The 23,270-nt window shown below is 45.9% G+C and overlaps 1 protein-coding gene across 2 annotated transcripts; it reads left to right on the top strand.

The window, feature by feature from the left end:
* Positions 1-3,128: 3,128 nt before the first annotated feature.
* Positions 3,129-14,614, top strand: ybx2.L (Y-box binding protein 2 L homeolog). Of its 2 annotated transcripts, XM_041584983.1 has the most exons (11): positions 3,129-3,485; positions 5,993-6,085; positions 10,583-10,646; positions 10,912-10,945; positions 12,810-12,899; positions 12,971-13,258; positions 13,395-13,507; positions 13,684-13,852; positions 13,932-14,021; positions 14,200-14,288; positions 14,426-14,614. In XM_041584983.1, exons 1-10 carry the CDS (start codon positions 3,371-3,373, stop codon positions 14,245-14,247), a joined length of 1,104 nt encoding a protein of 367 aa, XP_041440917.1. In that variant the 5' UTR covers positions 3,129-3,370; the 3' UTR covers positions 14,248-14,288; positions 14,426-14,614.
* The last annotated feature ends 8,656 nt before the right edge of the window (positions 14,615-23,270 follow it).

Below are 23,270 nucleotides of genomic sequence, written 5' to 3'. Positions count from 1 at the left end.
ATAATAAATGTGTGTTTGTCCTCAACTGCTTTCTGATTGGTGGAAAAGTCAGTTCTAACTGTCCAATCAGAATATGGTTCAGGGCAGCTGCTTGTTAGGAAGTAATGAGAATGTGCCTCTTAGAAAGGAGAATGATGTTAAGGTACAGGGAGTCGGGCTGAGACCTACGGGCTGCACAAGATGGACCTGCAGGGGGCCCCCAGTTGCACTGTAATAATCTGTAATAACCAGCTGACAGTTACCTCCCAGGGGCACAGTATTGATCTCTAATAACCAGCTGACAGTTACCTCCCAGGGGCACAGTATTGATCTCTAATAAACTGACAGTTACCTCCCAGTGGCACAGTATTGATCTCTAATAACCAGCTGACAGTTACCTCCCAGGGGCACAGTATTGATCTCTAATAACCAGCTGACAGTTACCTCCCAGTGGCACAGTATTGATCTGTAATAACCAGCTGACAGTTACCTCCCAGTGGCACAGTATTGATCTGTAATAAGCTGACAGTTACCTCCCAGTGGCACAGTATTGATCTCTAATAACCAGCTGACAGTTACCTCCCAGTGGCACAGTATTGATCTGTAATAACCAGCTGACAGTTACCTCCCAGTGGCACAGTATTGATCTGTAATAAGCTGACAGTTACCTCCCAGTGGCACAGTATTGATCTCTAATAACCAGCTGACAGTTACCTCCCAGTGGCACAGTATTGATCTCTAATAAACTGACAGTTACCTCCCAGTGACACAGTATTGATCTCTAATAACCAGCTGACAGTTACCTCCCAGTGGCACAGTATTGATCTGTAATAACCAGCTGACAGTTACCTCCCAGTGGCACAGTATTGATCTGTAATAAGCTGACAGTTACCTCCCAGTGGCACAGTATTGATCTCTAATAACCAGCTGACAGTTACCTCCCAGTGGCACAGTATTGATCTGTAATAAGCTGACAGTTACCTCCCAGTGGCACAGTATTGATCTCTAATAACCAGCTGACAGTTACCTCCCAGTGGCACAGTATTGATCTCTAATAAACTGACAGTTACCTCCCAGTGACACAGTATTGATCTCTAATAACCAGCTGACAGTTACCTCCCAGTGGCACAGTATTGATCTGTAATAACCAGCTGACAGTTACCTCCCAGTGACACAGTATTGATCTCTAATAAGCTGCCAGTTGGTCCCCTAGTGGCACAGTATTGATCTCTAATAAACTGACAGTTACCTCCCAGTGGTACAGTATTGATCTCTAATAACCAGCTGACAGTTGGTCCCCTAGTGGCACAGTATTGATCTCTAATAACCAGCTGACAATTACCTCCCAGTGGCACAGTATTGATCTCTAATAACCAGCTGACAGTTACCTCCTAGTGGTACAGTATTGATCTGTAATAACCAGCTGATAGTTACCTCCCAGTGGCACAGTATTGATCTCTAATAAACTGACAGTTACCTCCCAGTGGCACAGTATTGATCTCTAATAACCAGCTGACAGTTACCTCCCAGTGACACAGTATTGATCTCTAATAAACTGACAGTTACCTCCCAGTGGCACAGTATTGATCTCTAATAAGCTGACAGTTACCTCCCAGTGACACAGTATTGATCTCTAATAACCAGCTGACAGTTACCTCCTAGTGGCACAGTATTGATCTCTAATAAACTGACAGTTGGTCCCCTAGTGGCACAGTATTGATCTCTAATAAGCTGACAGTTACCTCCCAGTGGCACAGTATTGATCTCTAATAAACTGACAGTTGGTCCCCTAGTGGCACAGTATTGATCTCTAATAAGCTGACAGTTACCTCCCAGTGGCACAGTATTGATCTCTAATAACCAGCTGACAGTTACCTCCCAGTGGCACAGTATTGATCTGTAATAAGCTGACAGTTACCTCCCAGTGGCACAGTATTGATCTCTAATAACCAGCTGACAGTTACCTCCCAGTGGCACAGTATTGATCTCTAATAAACTGACAGTTGGTCCCCTAGTGGCACAGCAATGATTTGGCCTTTTATCTGCTCATATGGGGCTTGTTTATTAAGAATAATTATTGTGCTCCTTTCCCTCAGCAGCCAATCGGCAATAAGCTTTGAGCGGTCGACTACAAGTTGGGAGAAGAAGTCAGAGGCTGATTGGTTATTTCACATAAATACAAATCAGCACCAATATTATACATGAAGCCTAACTGCCCATTCCCTAAATGCTTTGTCTGTTCTGAACCCCCCTAATACTCCGGCCATACTGACAGCTGGACTCATGGGGGGCACTTGTCTAAATGATTTATAGGCACTTTCATTGTTGTGTATCAGCCTCCTTCATGCCCTCTACTCTACGTCACTGGCATAGGCTCCTCCTCCCCTCATGGCTCCTCCTCCTCCTGACACATTGTCTCCCCTACTCATAATTCCTCTCACATGAGCAATGAAGGGCCCAGCACACACGGGGGAGGGGCAATGTGACAGGAGCAGGGGGGCCCAGCACACACGGGGGAGGGGCAATGTGACAGGAGCAGGGGGGCCCAGCACACACGGGGGAGGGGCAATGTGACAGGAGCAGGGGGGGCCCCTCACACACGGGGGAGGGGCAATGTGACAGGAGCAGGAGGGCCCCTCACATAAGCAATGAAGGACCCAGCACACACGGGGGAGGGGCAATGTGACAGGAGCAGGGGGGGCCCCTCACACACGGGGGAGGGGCAATAGGGACACAGGGGCAGCTCAGGCTACAATAATACACAGCAGAGCTTCATGTTTGTCGGGAGCAGAAAGAAATGATGTAAAATTGAGGGAAATGAAGGATTTCTTGGTGACATGGAGGAGTATTTTGGCCGGGGAGGCTCCCGTAGCTCTCCTGTGTGTTACTCAATTAAACTCCACTTATTAGCAGCAGGGTTTGGTTTCCCTTTAATGAAGTGTTGTTGGAGGCAGATGAGCTGCACGTGAGGGAATCAAGTTCTCATAATCTCCACACAAGGACCAAAGGCGGGAACGTTACAACTCAGAGGCTGTACAGCTCTGACAGGAGGGGCGGGCCATCTCGGCGTCACGTGCCCGGCCGCAGCCAATCGGCTCATCACGTTTCCCCACTGACTGAGGCTCGCGCGTGGCGGTTGCAGTTGAGGATTTGTAATTCCCGCCTTCCCCGCGCATAGCCAGTCACGAGAGCGAAAGGCGGGGACAGTTAACGGATTGGCCAATGTAAGGGCGCTGTCCTATGACGGACAGCTGGGCAACCAATCAAATCCTTGGGTCGGTTCCGCTCAGGTATATAAGGCGGGTGCGCGGGAGGGGCCGGGCTCTCAGTTACAGGTGGGGGAGGGGCCCAGAGAGCGAGACACGCCGGTACCGTCATCTCGAGGAGGAGCATGAGTGAGGCGGAAGCCCAGGAGCCCGAACCGGTGCCACAACCGGAGTCCGAACCCGAGATCCAGAAGCCCGGAATTGCCGCGGCTCGAAACCAGGCCAACAAGAAAGTGCTGGGTGAGTCCAGGGCCAATGCCTCTCACAACAGGCGCTTCTACTGTAGGCACTGCGGTATCTTCAGGCGCTTCTACTATAGGCACTATGATAATTTGTAGGCACTTCTACTATAGGTAATACGGTACCGGCACTTCTACTATAGGTTATACGGTATCAGCGGGCACTTCCGCACTCGCAGGGTCTCGCCTCGTATTCTAATACACCGTGTCATAGTCTGTCTCACATCAAACGAGCTTTATTGACAAATACACAGGAAGCCAAAGCAGGTAGAGGAGTGAAATGGGCGGGGTTAGGGGCTCAGTCTCTTGTGTATTGTCAGTGTCTGCCAGTAGGAAGTGCAGTTTCCTCTCTTATGGAAGTGACGGGGGATCTGTGGAAGTGGGGGGTCCCCCAGTGCTGAGTATTTAGGGCTCCACTGTCTCCTGGTCACATCTCTGTGGGTCTGTAGGTCTGTCTGTCCCAGTTCTGTCTCCAAGTTGTGGCCCCTCAGTCTGTCCATACTCACTGTCTGTCTGTCCTCATATGGGGCCAGTCTGTTCTCTCTCCCCTCTCATTGGTACATACACCTAATTCTTCTATTTCTTTATTCTTTCTCTTATTTGCCTTTTGTCAGTTGGTGGGAGTGTTGGCTGGGCAGGGTGCTGATGAGTTATTTCAGGGCGCTGATCCGTTGTTGTTATTTCAGGGTGCTGATGAGTTGTTATTTCAGGGCGCTGATCGGTTGTTGTTGTTATTTCAGGGCGCTGATCGGTTGTTGTTGTTATTTCAGGGCGCTGATGAGTTGTTGTTGTTGTTATTTCAGGGCGCTGATGAGTTATTTCAGGGCGCTGATCGGTTGTTGTTGTTATTTCAGGGCGCTGATCGGTTGTTGTTATTTCAGGGCGCTGATCGGTTGTTGTTGTTATTTCAGGGCGCTGATCGGTTGTTGTTGTTATTTCAGGGCGCTGATCGGTTGTTGTTGTTGTTATTTCAGGGCGCTGATCGGTTGTTGTTAGTTCAGGGCGCTGATCAGTTGTTGTTGTTGTTGTTTCAGGGCGCTGATGAGTTGTTTCAGGGCGCATGGTTTGCTCTGGGTCTGGTAGTTCAGTCAGGCTTTATGGTGGCTCATGGGGCTACTGTTCTGTAGATGTGGCTAGTATGAGAGCGCCCTCTTGTGTATGACAAACATTAGGGAAATGTGCCCAGCTCAGGCCGAGTTTGAGGAGCCCCTGTGGATCTGGAGAAGGTACTTACAGAATTCCAGGTGGAATATTTCTGTTGGACCAGAATCTAGGGATGCACTGAATCCACTATTTTGGATTCGACCGAAACCCTCAATCCTTTGTGAAAGATTCGGCCGAATACCAAACCGAATCTCAACCCTAATTTGCATATGTCAATTAGGTGTAGGATGGGGAAAAATGTTGTACTTCCCTCCCCACCCCTAATTTGCATATGCAAATTTGGATTGGTTCGGCCAGGCAGAAGGATTCGTCCGAATTCCAAACCAAATCCTGGATTTGCTGCATCCCTACTAGAATCCCATTTGGATTGGTCTGGGTAAGTGACAGGAGCTGACACTTCACTTCCATAGAGGAGGATTAGAGTGATGAGACTGTCGCCTATTCTCTGTCAGGTTACTAAACGCAGTAGCCTACAATTCATTCATTTGTAACATGTTTCTTAATATGTGAGATAAATACATGAATAGAATAAGTTCATAGGTCATTGAATTACTACGGTAAATAGATTCATCTAAAATCAATTTAAATATGAAATAAATTCAGTATTCGGAACTAAAGCACATTCTTAATATAAATTGGGAATATTCAAGATCTCAAAACCACATTCATGGGAATCTCTTCTATTAAAGGTGATGTAGATTTGTCAGAAAGGAAAGTGAGTGAATTATGGTGAAATATATGTAATTAATCAATTAGCAGCAAGTGACATTGAATTGTAAGTTTCTAGTTGTCGTGTGTTTAATGTAAAAATGCAAAGGCTTCTTGTCTATGCGGCAATATCTTGTGTATTTGTTGGGTTTTGTACTATCCCATCAATGTGAAACGGACACAACTCCTCCTGAATTGCACACACATCTCATTCATGTGCTCATCTGATGACTTTCCTCAGGTGCAACTCATATATTATATGTTGCCTTTTAATAGGGGTGCACCCAATCTATTGTTTTGGATTAGACTGAACCCTCAAATGTTTTGCAAAAGATTTGGCCAAATACCAATGTGAATTCTAATTTGCATATACAAATTAGGGGTCAGAATGGGAAAAGCTTTTATTACCTGTTTTGTGACAGTCACGTGGTTTCCCTCCCTGTCTCTAATTTGCATATACAGATTAGGATTTGGTTCTGCTGGGCAGAAAGATTTGCCGAATTCTGGATTAAGTTATAAACAAGCGAGTGGATAAATTACAAAGGAGCGATTGTAAGTTATAACATTTCTGATCTTGTGCAACTACCTGCAAACTCTATTGACTTTATCATATACTTACACATCATGTATCAACAGAACAAGTGCTTGTATCTCCACTCACATCAACTACTGATAGGATATTACACGGAACAACCACAGTGATTTCTCATCTCCATTTAATACAGGAAGGTATTTCTAACTGTGCGTTTTATTTCCTGCTATTTCTTTCTTATTAAATAAATAAATGAGACCTATTTCCCTAAAGGCCTGACAAACGCTGCTTTAGAAATAGTAAAGGGTAACCCATGAGCCAACAACAGGTCTCTCAAATCACTCAACTACAACACTCACTCCTTATTGGTTCTGCGGCTTCACCTCAAACACTGATTTGCTTGGGATGATTATTGTACACTGGTCACCTGACAGTTTCAAATCCAAAAATTCAATCGTGCAATAATGAAACCAATGTGTAAAAACTAAATTAGAGCCATTGTGATTTAAACCCCTGCAAATTTGTTAATTCTCTCTCTCTCTCTCTCTCTCTGTCTCTCTCTCTCTCTGTGTCTCTCTCTCTGTGTCTCTCTCTCTGTGTCTCTCTCTCTGTGTCTCTCTCTCTGTGTCTCTCTCTCTGTGTCTCTCTCTCTGTGTCTCTCTCTCTGTGTCTCTCTCTCTGTGTCTCTCTCTCTGTGTCTCTCTCTCTGTGTCTCTCTCTCTGTGTCTCTCTCTCTGTGTCTCTCTCTCTGTGTCTCTCTCTCTCTGTCTCTCTCTCTCTGTCTCTCTCTCTCTGTCTCTCTCTCTCTGTCTCTCTCTCTCTGTCTCTCTCTCTCTGTCTCTCTCTCTCTGTCTCTCTCTCTCTCTCTCATACACAGTATATAGTTTTATAGGAAGTCTAGTGTATTCAAAATAAAGTCTTTATCATATTTGTTATAGCCGTTCTAATTAAACCGATGCTGAACTGATTTAAAGGGGTTGTCACCTTCAATGTACAAATCTTCAGAATCCACTAAGAATGCTGTGAATGTGTTAGAAGAAGCATTTTCCATAACAAAAAGTAACGATGCCATTGAGAGATCTCATTTATATTCCTGTTAACTCAGTCCTTCTCCTGTCACTCTGACCAGTCTTCTGCAGGGATGGGAGGGGCCTATTCTGAACCTGACACACCTATATCATGACATCATCGTGCCCAGGCTTTGCCCTTACTTGTTTCCTATTGGACATTGATCCTGCCCTCCCCCTAGTGACTCATTGGTTGTTTGTGCAGTGTAACCAGTCACATGATTTGGTCATTGGTTGATGACTCGGGTGTAATGATTAAGACTATTTTTATTTATATTCTCAATAACACACACATTCAGCTGACAATTACTGCTCACAAGGAACCTCAGTCTCCCAATCTCTCCTTCTGCCTACACTAGAACTGAACCTTTTCTGGCAATACAATTTCTATATTTTTATCTTTTAATCACTTTTGCATTAAGTATAATGTCAGTTATGTACTAAATTGCAACACTGACTTGTTTCTTGACTAATTAGCAATTCATTTAGAGTCACATAATGAGTTCAGTCTGCAGCATGTAAATGAATTGCTAATTAGTGGATTCCTATGAGTTTGCTTATAAACAGGTGAGGTGGTAACTCTAAGTGACAGTCACAGCAGAGTACCTTTAACCCTTTAACTGCTGTTTTTTGAACATTTTGGGCTCTCACCCTTGAGGCATTTTGGGGGTGTCGTTTACGTAGGTCCAGACTGGACGGAAACGTTGACAAATAAACTTCACTTTGCTTGATCTCATTATGAAGTCCTGGAGTGCGTCATTCCTTGTGTAGCGCTATAGTAAATTGTGTGTTATTTACACCACTATTGAGCTCCACTCCTAATAAATATGCCCCGGATGAGACCTGTAATCTTAGGGAGTGAGCCCTCGCAACGGTGTGGAGGCAGGGTGTAGTGCAACTGTAACTGGATACAGGGTATAATAATTGGGCACAAGTGGTTCTTATAACTTAAACATGAACTGGTTTATTGAACATACACAATCCTCAGTGGAGTATACAATAGAGCATGACAGGATTTAGTATCCCATTGAATAGACAACACTCACAGCACCATATGGTCAGTATTAGTCCCCACAGGCAAGAGGACAAGCTCAGCAGCAATAGAGGTACACCCAGCTCTCAGCCTTTCTCTAAGTGGAACCTGAGGGGAATCTATCTACCCTGTTCCTATACACTTAGTCCCTACTTCTGGGCTATTAGTACCCGGGATCTTAATCCCTCTGACTCTCCTCGTCGGAGCCTTGAGCTGCTCAGCTAAATAACCTGTCTGTCTCTCCTAGAGTGACCTATAATGGTGAGTAGCCTATTCTTACTAGACCTGACCTGTCTGGGTTCCACAGAGCTCTACCTGCCTGTTCAGGTCAGAGCCAGCACAAAATGGACACTGAAAGCATGGCTTCAGAGCCTTTTATATCCCAGCATAGTGCCATCTGCTGGTCACTGTGAGAAGTAGCAGGGGCATAGCTTAGAGCAGAAAGAGCAAACAGTACCCCTCCCAACTGTATTTTAGGACCCAGTTAGGTGTCCATAACATGGAGGGACTGCCTGCACATAATACTAGGGGCGGCTATTTTACATATTCCTACACTTGGAATACGACTATCTACATTATATATGACAGCAGCACCCAGGCAGTAAAACTCTGCTGGATTGAAGTGCACCACAGCCTGAACTAATTATATATAAATATTTTCATGATAGGGATTTATAGCAGAAAAATATTTAACTTTATGGACAAAAATTCAGCTCGTTTGGAAAGTCTCAAACGCATACAAATAGTCCCTGAAGTCACCTCAGCTGCTGAATAATGATTTTTTTATGGGGTAAATACACAAAATTATACATTGACCCCCCCCCCCCCCCAAATAATATATTTCTGGAAAGTACAAGTGCTGTCTGCCATACACTCCATTATAATCCAATTCACATTCATAAAAACGATTTCCTTTTTCTGTGTTGTAATAAAACAGTAGTTTGTACTTGATTCCAACTAAGATATAATTAATCCTTATTGGAGGCAAAACCAGCCTATTGGCTTTATTTCATGTTTATATGATTTTCTAGTAGACTTAAGGTATGGAGATCCAAATTATGGAAAGATCTGTTATCTGGAAAATCCCAGGTCCCAAGCACCTTGATCCCCACCCATCTGCTCAGTTAAGTCTCTGCCGCACACTCTCCCTCTCACAAACTTGTAACCGTTTCTCTTCAAGGGACACTGTCACGGGAAAACATGTTTATTTCCAAAATGAATCAGTTAATAGTGCTGCTCCAGCAGAATTCTGCACTGAAATCCATTTCTCAAAAGAGCAAACAGATTTTTTTATATTCAATTTTGAAATCTGACATGGGGCTAGACATATTGTCAATTTCCCAGCTGCCCCAAGTCATGTAACTTGTGCTCTGAAAGTTGAAGTCACCCCCAGCAGCGTAACAACAGAACAATGGGAACTTAACAAGATAACAGCTCCCTAACACAAGATAACAGCTGCCTGGTAGATCTAAGAACAACACTCAATAGTAAAATCCAGTTCCCACTGAGACACATTCAGTTACATTGAGAAGGAAAAACAGCAGCCTGCCAGAAAGCATTTGTCTCCTAAAGTGCAGGCACAAGTCACATGACCAGGGGCAGCTGGGAAATTGACAAAATGTCTAGCCCCATGTCAGATTTCAAAATTGAACAAAAAAAATCTGCTTTTACAAATTGGATTTGAGTGCAGAATTCTGCTGGCCAGCACTATTAACTGATGTGTTTTGGGAAAAAACGTTTTCCCATGACAAGATCTTTCAGGACGTGATGCTGCTCAAGGTTCCCAGCACAGGAAACAGTGGCAGATTGACAGCAGACACAGCCAATAGGAGTTCATTTAGCTGCCAGTACAATGTGTGATGTCATATAAGGAAGCGGAGTATCGACTGTAGTGTTTTTGGGGGTCAGTGACCCCCTCTCAGCACAGGGTCCGTGTGGAACTGAAGGATTAGTACAGGGAAACTTCTGAGGTGACTTATCTCTTCAACTGTACTTTTAATTTTCTGTGACAATGTGTGTTGTATTAATGTTACATGTGTCACTTTGTTACCCACATCAACAACCCCTTTAATCCCTTGAACATGTGATCTACATAAATATAAACACATTACTGAATTCTGCCTCGTTCCACCTAAATCTACAACTTGTAACACATGTTTTGTATCTCCCAATCAGGAGTCTCATTATTTTAGCAGAGGCTGCAACAACCTGTCAATCAGCTGGGCCACATTTCCACGAGCCAATAGATGGAGCCTCTGCTGGGAGGTCACTTTATGCACCTTTAGTCAAATATGAAACTACAAACACTTGCATCCCCCTCTATATTAGCCACAGGCTTTACTCTATTTATAATGGGACTCAGGGACCTATTTATCATGCGGTGTAAATATCAGACCGAGCAACCAATCAGCAATTAGATTTCTGCAAAAGCAAAGATCTGATTGGTTGCTTCACTCCGCATAATAAATCTGCCCTCCCCTTTATCAATTCCCCTGTTATTTGCAGAAAGCTCTCCTTTAGCTACAGGCCCCTCCCATTCCACATTGGGGCGGCACTTGTATGTGATCCTCACTGACTGTCATTTTGTGTTGCAGCCACTCAAGTGCAAGGAACAGTGAAGTGGTTTAACGTTCGCAACGGCTACGGATTTATCAACAGGTATGTGACCTACCTACTGGCACTCACCTCAACATGCCCCTCCCCTGGGCAATAATAGGCTGGGGGCACTTTGTCTAGTGATTGTGGCCAGTACTGTCAGGTTTGGGCTCTAGGGGTGCTACTGACACCCAGCACCCATTGTTACTAAGCTGTGTATTTCCCCAGTGTAAAGAGAAGGTTTCTCTGAATGTAGCTTAAGTGTCAGCTCTTGGGATCAGAAGTTATTAGTGCTGCCACTGACTGTCTCTTCTTCTTCCTCTCACAGAAATGACACCAAAGAAGATGTGTTTGTGCATCAGGTGGGTGCTGTGTCCCCTCATACAGCTGGTGGCTACCTGTTGGCTACCTGTTGGCTACCTGTTGGCTACCTGTTGGCTTGTACAATCAAGAATGGGCCAGTGCTCATGGGGAGGAGGGTTTGTATAACAAATAATAACTGTGTGTGAGGTTCAATTGTGGGGTACAGACGGGGGCAGTCTCCCCCTGAAACATTAGCTCCCCACTATCAGTTGTGTAACTAGCACTGGTTGCTATGGGTTACTGCCCAGTGTTTGTGAAGGAGACTGTTGTACAATGTGAGTGACATCTCGATTTGTCCCACAATCCCCTGCTCTTCCCCATGCTCATTGGTCTATTTTGTGGGAGCAGTAGAAGAGTAACCCCCCAATACTTATTGGTAATTGTATCACTTGTTCAGACCTGTGTGTGAGACTTCACTCTGTCATTATGTGTAAATCTCTCATTAACTCTCATATTTACTGACATTAACCCCTTCAGCTTCACTTCTCTGCTGGTTCCCCTCTGTATCTTCCTCCAAGGTCATTTATTGTGGGAGGCGCCGCTACTCATCAGTCTTCTCTCCAGATCCATGGGCTTGTCCCGCCCCTTGTGGGCTTGTCCCGCCCCTTGTGGGCTTGTCCCGCCCCTTGTGGGCTTGTCCCGCCCCTTGTGGGCTTGTCCCGCCCCTTGTGGGCTTGTCCCGCCCCTTGTGCACATTCTCCTTTATCCCAAATTCCCTCCTGTCCCAGTGTATTTACCTTTCCATTTGTATAAGACTTAGTATAGTGTCTGCTCTTTACTCTCTGCTCCTTTATTGTCCCACGTTTAACCCTGTGTCATACACTAAACACTTACACATTCCTTTTAAAGGGAAACTGTCATGGGAAAACATTATTTTTTTGGGGGGGGGGCTTTTTTTTTTTTTTCAAACCACATCAGTTAATATGGCAGCTCCAGTAGAATTCTGCTCTGAAATCTGTTTTTCAAAAGCGCAAATGAATATTTTTTTTATTTAATTTTTAAATCTGACAATTGGGAAGGTAACCAGGTAACAACTCCCTGACACCTGCTAATGGATTATTTGTACTGCTAAGTGTTCTCCCTGGCCCCACCTATTGCTACATGTCACAATTCATTGGTCATTGGTGGGGAGGAAAGGAGATCTCACCATCAGTATAGGAAGGGGTTCTTTACTGTAAGGGCAGTCAGGTTATGGGATTCCCTACCAAGAGAGGGGGAATGAGTGATTCATTGGTGGGGAGGAAAGGAGATCTTACCATCAGCATAGGAAGGGGTTCTTTACTGTAAGGACAGTCAGGTTATGGGATTCCCTACCAAGAGAGGGGAATGAGTGATTCATTGGTGGGGAGGAAAGGAGATCTCACCATCAGCATAGGAAGGGGTTCTTTACTGTAAGGACAGTCAGGTTATGGGATTCCCTACCAAGAGAGGGGGAATGAGTGATTCATTGGTGGGGAGGAAAGGAGATCTCACCATCAGTATAGGAAGGGGTTCTTTACTGTAAGGGCAGTCAGGTTATGGGATTCCCTACCAAGAGAGGGGAATGAGTGATTCATTGGTGGGGAGGAAAGGAGATCTCACCATCAGCATAGGAAGGGGTTCTTTACTGTAAGGGCAGTCAGGTTATGGGATTCCCTACCAAGAGAGGGGGAATGAGTGATTCATTGGTGGGGAGGAAAGGAGATATAACCATCAGTATAGGAAGGGGTTTGGCTATTAGATGACTAATTGTGTCAGTCATTACTCCCAGCTAATGTGCCACTATATTGTCATGTTATTGTGTTTGTGCAGTGACTGGCCATGTTGGGGTCCCTGGGGGTGTCAGTGTGACATGTAATTGTTGATAATGTGTGTCCCCCCCAGACTGCAATAAAAAAGAACAATCCACGGAAGTTTCTGCGCAGTGTGGGTGATGGTGAGACGGTGGAGTTTGATGTCGTAGAAGGAGAGAAGGTGAGAGCTGCCCTGTTGGTAAGTGGGGTACAGAGCAGACACCCCAATCTTATCTCCTGTTTCCCACGCAGGGAGCAGAGGCGGCCAATGTGACGGGCCCAGGAGGGGTCCCAGTTAAAGGGAGTCGCTTTGCCCCAAACAGACGCAGGTTTCGCCGGCGTTTCTACAGGCCCCGTGCGGATACTGCGGGAGAGTCTGGGGGTGAAGGGGTTAGTCCTGAACAGATGAGTGAAGGGGAGAGAGGGGAGGAGACTTCCCCACAGCAGAGACCCCAGCGTAGGCGACCCCCTCCATTCTTCTACAGAAGGCGCTTCAGAAGGGGTCCCAGACCCAATAACCAGCAGAACCAGGGAGCAGAGGTAAGTGTCTCTCAGCAAGTTACTACTCTGGGCTTGCCTCAGCCCCCAGTAGCCCATTTAATGTCTATGCTGTAGACTGTAAGCTCTTGTGACAAGGATTCACTGTATGAATATATGGACTTTGATTGCCTTGCAGGTTACAGAGCAGTCTGAGAATAAGGACCCAGTTGCCCCCACATCGGAAGCCCTGGCTAGTGGTGATGATCCGCAGAGACCGCCCCCTCGCAGGTTCCGACAAAGATTCCGCAGGTTTGCCCCTAGCTATGGTATATAGGGCAGGTCCTGGGGGGGGGGGTTGGTTATACAGGTCCTGCATGTATACATTGTGCCAGTGAGTTGTTGGGTGTAGCAAGGACCAATCCCAGCAGGAGTGGGTGCTACAGAATCTCCTCCGCATCTGATCCTAAAGTGTTAACCCCTTACAGGCCTTTCCGTCCTCGCCCTGCACCTCAGCAGACCCCAGAAGGAGGTGACGGAGAGACCAAAGCTGAATCTGGGGAAGATCCTCGGCCGGAGCCACAGAGGCAACGTAACCGACCTTATGTCCAGCGGCGCAGGCGCCAAGGGGCCACCCAAGTAGCGGCCACAGCCCAGGTCCGTCTATTACTGGGGGTCATGAGGGGAGGGGCCTATATCATGTAATTAACTGCTTGTTACCCTGATCAATCTGTAGGGTGAGGGCAAAGCAGAACCAACTCAGCACCCTGCTTCTGAAGAAGGGACCCCCAGTGATTCTCCCACAGATGACGGAGCACCTGTTCAGGTATTGGTTATATAAGAGGTCTCCTCCAGTGCCGCCGTGTGCCCGTACTCTTGCTCCCCTAGACAGTCTGTCGGGCAAGTGATGAGCATATTGTGGCAAGTACAGGTGGGGGGCCCCATTCTGCACTAATTCTACTGAGCACAACTGGAGGCTATTGCACTAACTCTTGTTTTGTTAGAGCTCTGCCCCGGATCCAGGGATTGCAGATACACCTGCCCCAGAATGAACTCATCCGCTGCTAGAAACGTGCCATTTTCAGGGGCACAGGTAGGAATGATTTCAGATACCCATCAGCTGCCATTCACTCTTGCTATGGTACTTTCCTTGGTATTCTCAGCCGTTGCTATGTAGTGTATAAAGGGGTGTGAGCCCAAGAGCTGACTCTTGTCTCTTTCCTTACACAGGTGCCAGCGCTCTTCCATCTTCCGGCTGCACTGGATTCCATGGGAATTTTTGGGACACTGCAATAGTTCACTTTAATTGGGGGTGTTCCCCCTGCACTGTTTGTATTGGTGGGAGGGGCTTGTTTGCACTTTGTTTGGGGCGTTCTGTTTTATTGCACAGAGTGATGCAGCAGTAAAGATGGAACTGCACCTCCAGTGTCCCATGTGTTTCTTTCCCCAACTCGTCTGCCACGTAATGAGTCTGGTTTATTCCCACGTTATTTATGACTAGTGTAGCTGCTAAACTCCTGCACCAAACCTGCTCATTGCACACGTGTGTGCCCCTTTAAGGGCTTTTATGTGTTTCATTTAGATTCCTGGTATAGGCACCGAGTTCTTCCCTAAATGGAAATGGGGATCCCCTCTGAGCCCCTGTTACATGTGTATCCCAAGAGCTGACGGGACCCTGCCTGTCAATCAGGAAGCAGCAGCAGGTTTGTCATACTGGGTTATTAGGCAAAATAGCAAATGTTTCTAATATAGTTATCCAAAAATGTCATGTCTGATGTAATAGCCTGAACCCTACTTCTCCTTTGCACCCCTATAACACGCACAGGGGCAGAACTGCCTTTAATCCTTATGTCACAGGTGAGACCCTGACGAAAACTGGGCAGCTCTGTCCCCTGTGACCCCCTTCAAGTCACTGATTGGTTACTGACAGGTTAGAGGGGTGCAAAGGAGAAGTAGGGTTCAAGCATTACATTAGCCATGCACTCGCTCCAGCCTTTATACAGGACATTTTTGGAATTAACTAAATATATTAGAAACATTTGTTATTTTGCGTACGTTCACAACAAACTGTTCCTTTAAAGCTGCCTTTTGGGGGGGGGGGTGGACTCTTCTGCTTGGCAGTCCATGTGGGACCCACGTAAGCCATAAGGGGAGCTCTGCTGAACTGCACTTCTACTTCTGTAGGACAACTCCATGCTCCTCACTATGTACTTGGCCAGAGAAGACTTGTACTCTGTATCTTACACATGATGTTTCCATCAGTTTTTACTTTCTTTGTTGGCTACAAGTAATTCCTCCACAATGGCCAATGCTTGGACTTCCCGCTCTCCTGAGTGAGGTTATGGCTGGCCATGTAGGTAACACTCTGATATCTCCTGAGTAAATTCCAAAGGATCTTCCATGGGACCTCTTGGCACCATTGTATGTTCCAAGGTGGGACAACTGTCCCTGGTGTGATGTGTAGTAGACCCTGTATCAACTGAATCATCAGACGATTTGTTGCCCACTGAGCCTGGCTGAGGACTCATGAGGCATGGAGTTTTCTACTCCATATAATTCCAAAATGTGATTGATCTGACATTTAAAGGAACAGTAACGTCAAAAAGTGTTTTAAAGTAATGAAAATATAATGCAATTTTGCCCTGCACTGGTAAAACTGCTGTTTGTTTAAGAAACTCTACTATTGTTTATATAAATAAACTGCTGTGTAGCAATGGGGGCAGCCATTGAAAGGCTCAGGTTACACAGCAGACAGCAAATAAGTTCTGTCTGTCTAATGGTGTTATCTGTTATCCATTAGTTAACCTGTGCCATATAGTCATTTTTCAATTTCTGCCATTGCTCCACAGCAGCTTGTTTATATGAACTATAGTAGTGTTTCTGAAGCAAACACATCATATTTACAAATGCAGGGCAACAGTACATGATATTTTCATTACTTTAAAACAATTACATTTTTTGGTGTTACTGTTCCTTTAAAGGGGTGCTCCTCCTGTATCTCAACCCCTTCACCAGGTTCATGTAAGTTGTGATTAGTGTTTCTAAAGATCCTTTTTTTTTTTTCCTTTAATTGGCAACCACTGTCACGTGTTTGAAGGGGTCTTGGTGCTAAATTGAGCCCTGATTTAGTAAACTGGGTGTTACATGGATTGGCTATTGACATGGAACATCTAAATCTAGAGGAATGTACCCCCCATGTGATCCTTGGTCTTTCCCTGGGGTGGGAATGGTGGGCACAGAAGATGTTTCTCAGTATGAGGTTGTGATGTGAGGGCTGGAGTGATTGGATCAAGTTTCCTTTCACTGGAAGAGCAATTCCCTGAGGCACATTCCACATCCCAGTCTCAACTTGCCTCTCGCTGGGACACTACATATTCACAGGGCTGGGCAAGGAGCTTTCATTCCTGCAGCAGCGATTGTTGTCAAGTTCCCAGGAGTTATGAATTTGAGGGAGGGAGCCAGTGGAAATGTGCTTGTGCTCCCCCACATTGCACTCTTCTGTGTACCCCCACTTCTGCCCTGTATCTATATCTATTACAATTATCCCAAAGAAGGATAAAGTGTTTCGCCTTAAATGTCTCCCCTATATATACTGTTCAGATTGTACAAATAGTGAACCAGCACTGTTATGCCCCCACAATACTATAATGGAAACAAGTCCAGGGATGATAGAGACTCAAAGTGTAGAGGAGCCTCAATCCCAGGCAACCAACCATACTCCCTCTAGAAGGGCTGCCTCAGAGCAAGTGCCACAAATTCCAGTTACGGGATTTCTTTTTAAGAGTGAGACCACATTTCAGCCCCTGCTCAACCACAGGCTACCCAACAAAAAGCTTGAGTCCCCTACAGAACTATTGGACGCTGAGGAGGTGCCATCATCCAATATTGATCTGTTTTCATTCCATGATTCAGAATCTCAAGTGTCAGATGAGGCTGTCTCAGACGGACACAGTGAGCAAGTCACTTTCACAAAATCGGACATCTCCAAAAAGCTACTAAAAAGACATGATGGCAACACACCACCCAAAGTGGACTCTACCATTGCCAGACTCTTCAGACATACTACACTGCCGACTGAAGATACAAAGACCCCATGGATAAAAAGTTGTGAGTCGTCGATAAAAAGAGCATGTAACCACTCAACAGCAATCTGACGACCAGTAGCCGGATTAGCCACAACTGCAAAGCACTGGGCACAGGAAATTACCCACCAACCACCTGTGTATCACCCTATCTTTTATAGCGGATCCAGTCTTGGAAATCATCCACCAAGTCGATGGTCTATTGGGGGGTAGCCAGAAGAGCTCTCTGGTTAGGGGATACAGCTTCCAAGAACAAGCTAGTGGGGGTTACGATATACAGGGGAATCCCTGTTTGGACCGGACCTCAAACAAATTGTCACAGGAGGAAAGAGCACCTTCCTCCCACCTGGTAAGAGAAGACGCACTGATAAACCGAACAGACTTTCTCCCAGGGGAACGTGGTCCACAACTAACCATAACCTCTGTTACTTTTGTGCACCAAACTTTCATACCTCCGGTACAGCCCAGAGTATAAGGCACAAAAGACAACAGTGGCAGCAGTCAAATAGACAAAGGAAAGCTGCCACTACACAACCTAACTCAGCTCACAGGCCTTCCTTCAGTTCCTTCCAATTTGTAGCTCTCCTCTTCGGACTCTGCACTGCACCGCAAATGTTCACAACAGTCCTAGTGCCCATAGCGGCAAGGAACACTTGAGAACCATGGGGATCCATGTGCTACCATATCTCGATGACCTCCTTCTCAAGACAAGATCAAGCAGCCAAGGATACAACAATAACCCTACGAGTACTACCACAACATGGGTGGCTGATAAACCACTGCAGAAGCTCCCTGCTACCCGCTCAGCAGATACACTTCCCAGAGCTACTATTCGACAGATAGTACAATGGATTGGGGGACAAGGGACAAAGTCGGCACCATTATCTCCAGCATGAGACGCCTTCTCAACTAGACCAACGTAATGGCAACAGACTGCCTCCAGTTACTGTGGTTCATGATAGATGTGATCCCCCTATGCCAGATTTCACTTGTGACCGCTACAGCGCAACTTTCTTCAGGGCTGGAACAAAGATCTCCAGCAAAACATCCCAATAGCACCAGAAACCAGGGTCAGCCTCTCGTGGTGGAGGGTTCGGGCACACATTACTTCTGGCAGAAGTTGGGCACCACAGACCTGGGAGATCGTGACAACTGACTCGAGCACATTCCGGTGGGGGCAGTGTATCGCACCTACACTTTGCAGGGACAGTGCACTCAATATTAGTCTCGCTTACCAATCAATGTGCTAGAACTTCAGGCCATAGTGTTAGCCCTTCGAGGCTGGTCCAACATCCTTCAAACAAGTCCGAGTTCAATCAGACAACACCACAGTGGTGGCCTATGTGAACAAACAAGGAGGAACATGCAGCATGATGGCCATGCAGGAGGTAACACAATTCCTAAAGTGGGCAGGACACCACGTACCATCGACTTCTGCAGTTTATATTACCGGAGTATTAAACTGGGAGGCCAATTTCCTCAGCCTGCAGATAATCAACCTGGGAGAACGGGGCCTTCATCATGAGGTCTTCACCCACATAACCACCAGATGGGGGACACCAGACATAGACCATTAGCATCCAGACACAAAGTTCCATGTTACTGCTCCAGGGATCCAGGGGCGGCATTTATAGATGCCCTGGTAATCCCCTAGAACTTCAAGAGAGTCTATGCATTTCCCCCGCAACCAATACGACCCAGGATTATTGCCAAGATCAAATGGGAAGGAGTGATAATACTCATTGCCCCCAAATGGCTCATCAGACTCTGGTACACAGATCTTGTGAGCATGTCCATATCCAAACCATGGAGACCTCCACTGCAACACGATTTACTACTCCAGGGCCCAGCTCCACACCCCAACCTGCTTCGTTTGCCAGCCTGGTATTTAAGACCCAATTATGGGCTCAGAGGTTTCTCTGTGACAGTGATGGACCTAATGCTACAAGCAAGGAAAACATCCAAACCTAAAGCCTATCCCTATGTCTGGCTAATGTTCCTCCACTGGTTCTCCTCCAGGAAACTAATATGGGAGCACCGGGAGCACATGGGAGGCGTATGTAACATGAATATCCAGAACCATACTATCATTTTATATATTTACTATAACACACAACTGTAAAGTCTCAATATAGGATGGAGAATGGCTGCAGTGTTAACAGAAAATGCTCAAATTTCCAGAAATGAATATTCCCTTCATTTCAGCTAGCCAACCTTGCACATGAAACAAACATAGGCTGCCAGAAGTTATAAACTGGCTCTGCCATATATACTAGCCAAGAGCCCCAATAAAACAATTCTCCATATTCTCCTGCTGCGACAATAATGGCTCCCTTTCAACCTCTTCACTCCTGTGACCTGAAATGGTTCAACTTGAAAGTCCTTCCTTATTGCCAATACTTTAGCCAAAAGGGAATCGGAATACAGCGCTATCATATAAGGAACCATGGCTTATAATTGCCAGTGATAAGGTAGTCCTGCGCACAGTTCCCAGATTATTACTAAAAGTCGTGACCATTCCACATCAACCAGGAAATTGTTCTTCTGCCCAAATCCTGCCAACGACCAGGAAAGGCAACTACTCCCTCCATGTGGTCAGGGCAATGAAGACTTACAGAAAGAGGACCGTGGCTTTCAGGAGCTCAGATGGGCTGAAAGTCTTACGCTCCATCACACAGAGGCTACTCACACGATGACTTGTAGAGATTAGTTAATCAATTAATCAAGGCTTCACTCTCAACAACAATTTACAGCTGTTTAAAGCTACAACTCACTTTAAAGCACAAAATGCTTCCTGGGCCCATCAGAACTTGGTCTTCACCAAATACTTTTAAGTTTTATCAAACGTTTTTGCTTCCACTTTGGTCTTCTTTGGCCGCAAAGTTTTACAAGCTGCAGTTCCATAAGTTTTATAAGAGAATCCTTCTAGTTCAGCCTACCCACCGTTGTTAAGGGACAGCCTACCCCTAATACACAGCTTTTGGACGTCCCCATACGTCTGCACTGACAGGAGGGCCGGCTAGAGAGAAAGGGATTTTCTACTCATGGGTCATGGGCTGATTTTAGTATTGCTGAGAAGCCTCTCTATTCTTTATCTTCCATACTGTTTTGTCTCTTGACCTTCCTTCCTACTTGCTCTCTCTTAAACACCTCACTGAACTTTCCAACAGAACTGGGGAACAGAGGTGGAGCCTAAATATCCTGAGGGAGGGGCCAATAGACCAAATCTTGTGTCCCACCTCCAGAGTTGATGAAGACATACGTCTGCACTGACCGTTCGGGCCTACTAGAAGAGAATTTTCTGTGAGTATAAAATCCCTTTAGCGTTCTGGCCCAGGAAGTTCTAGGGTTCTGTAGGAACAGACCATCTATTCCAGTGATCCAGTTTGCATGTCGGAGGTCACTTTCTATAGGAAGGCTTAGGGTCTCTCAGAGCAGGGCCCAGAACTGGAGAGGTTACCTGTCTGTCTCAGGAACTCCCAGAGGAGCAGAAGGAGCCTGAGCAGGTGATTGAGTCTAAAGTGATTGAGCCAGGCCAGAAGCTGGTGAATTTGTGTCCCTGGAGGGAAGAGTAAAAAGCCTGAATATTCCACAATGTGGAAAGCAACTTGTATAGTAAGAAGCCCAGAGTGGGGACAACTTTGTGTAAAGCTGAAACGCTAATGAACTGTGTGCTGTGACTTTATGTTGGGAAAAGTCCTAAATAAACCTGGTTTTGCCTGAAGTGGCCCTGTCTTTGTGCTGGTGGCCCTGTCCTTACCTTCCTACTATAGCGAATTCCCCTATAATTGCAAGTACAACCAGCTTGTCCCGCTTTTCTCTGGCTTGAGTGTGGCCCCAGGCACAGCAACTGGTATAGAAACACTCGGCTACTGGAAATGTTCTCCTTGTGCAGAAAATCTTCTGGTTCCTCTGTATGTTCTGCCTCCATCAGCCAAAGCTTCTTCTTCTTCCTCATGTCCAAACACTTCTTTCCAGCAATCGCCCAGTATTTCCCCAGAGCTGGAACATGAACTCACATTGTTTTTTGGGGAACAATTGTTTTTAAAGGCAAAGTGTACTCGGGCAATCTTTCTTCCTAATGTTTTTTATAGTTTCTGCACAGTGTGGGTTGGAGCAAGAGCTGACAATTGTTTGTGCCAGTGTTTCTCCTGGCAGAGGCGCATCTACCCACATGGGCACTTGCCAACAAGCACCTCACAAACTTTTAGCTTTTTGGAGAGCCCAGTGACTGGGATTAATTGGGATCAATGACGTCCTCGTCAGAAAGGCAAATGGCAGCGATGTTGAGTCCCGAGTCCTCACTGTCCTTCTCTGTTCCATGTGCAACAACCCCCGACCCAGCGGCTCCATAAGAACCATATTGTGCCCACCCCTCCCTCAGTGACCCCCACAGACTCGCCCACTTACCCTTCCTTGTCCCACAGTAAGAAACGAGGGGCAAGTCATGTTTGGGGTCCCTCCAGCTCACTCTCTATAACTCCACCTTTACACCGGAGCTTGAGTGGGGGAGGGGGAGCAGCAGAGAGAACTCTGATTGGTGCTGAGGGGGGAGCATGTGGCTCCAGGAGGGGCCGAAAGAAAGAGACACTAGTGAAACGAGGGGCCACACTGGGCTACTTCCCCACTGACTAACACACGGGCTACTGGCCCTGACTCACAATCTATGGCTTGTGGCAAATGCCAGAGGGGCCTCTGTCTACTTGTAATGTCTGCGACCAGGAAATCCTTATAATAATAATAATAATAATAATGACGTTTTTCTGATTCAGACCCCAATGTTCAGTTCCTACGGCTGCAGGTTCAGGTGTCTGTGTCACATCTTCGGACACTTCATAATGTACTGCGCCCGGAACATATAGTCTAATTACACTGCTAAATACACTCATTAAATAGACTGCCTGGAGCTACTTCATTCAATTGGCTTTCCTCATATCCTTATAATATACACACACCTCTATACCCAGAACAACCCCTCAGTGACTTCTAATATCCTTATGATTTACAGTAGGGGGTACATTATCCCTTATAATACATGAGTGATACTCAGAGTTCCCTGTATAACTCAGCCTGCAGCCTTGTGTCTTTATATGGTCACAGAACAACCCCTCAGTGACTTCTAATATCCTTATCATTTACAGTAGGGGGTACATTATCCCTTATAATACATGAGTGATACTCAGAGTTCCCTGTATAACTCAGCCTGCAGCCTTGTGCCTTTATATGGTCACAGAACAACCCCTCAGTGACTTCTAATATCCTTATCATTTACAGTAGGGGGTACATTATCCTTATAATACATGAGTGATACTCAGAGTTCCCTGTATAACTCAGCCTGCAGCCTTGTGCCTTTATATGGTCACAGAACAACCCCTCAGTGACTTCTAATATCCTTATCATTTACAGTAGGGGGTACATTATCCCTTATAATACATGAGTGATACTCAGAGTTCCCTGTATAACTCAGCCTGCAGCCTTGTGTCTTTATATGGTCACAGAACAACCCCTCAGTGACTTCTAATATCCTTATCATTTACAGTAGGGGGTACATTATCCCTTATAATACATGAGTGATACTCAGAGTTCCCTGTATAACTCAGCCTGCAGCCTTGTGCCTTTATATGGTCACAGAACAACCCCTCAGTGACTTCTAATATCCTTATCATTTACAGTAGGGGGCGATACAGCTTTCTCACTTCATATCTATATGTACCCCAAGTGGAATGCAGTGGGCTGGGGGAGGAGCTAGTTAGAGGGATTCAGCACTTTTGGGGTTATTGCTGTCACTATTGGGGGATGCCGTTTTGCCTGGGAGTGGTACTTACCTGTTTCCCCAATGTCTGACATAGGCCTCGTCCAATCAGCTTGTGTTTGTTACATAAGTCCTTGGTCCTTAGCAACATCACCCGCCCCTTTCCATCGTTGCTCCACCCAACCTGGGGCCCAATAGTCTGAATGAATGGGCAAGTAATTGCCCGTAGTGAATAGCCCCC

This window comes from Xenopus laevis, chromosome 3L (assembly GCF_017654675.1).
Source record: "Xenopus laevis strain J_2021 chromosome 3L, Xenopus_laevis_v10.1, whole genome shotgun sequence".
Classification (NCBI taxonomy): domain Eukaryota; kingdom Metazoa; phylum Chordata; class Amphibia; order Anura; family Pipidae; genus Xenopus; species Xenopus laevis.
This window is presented reverse-complemented; position numbering and strand designations above follow the sequence as displayed.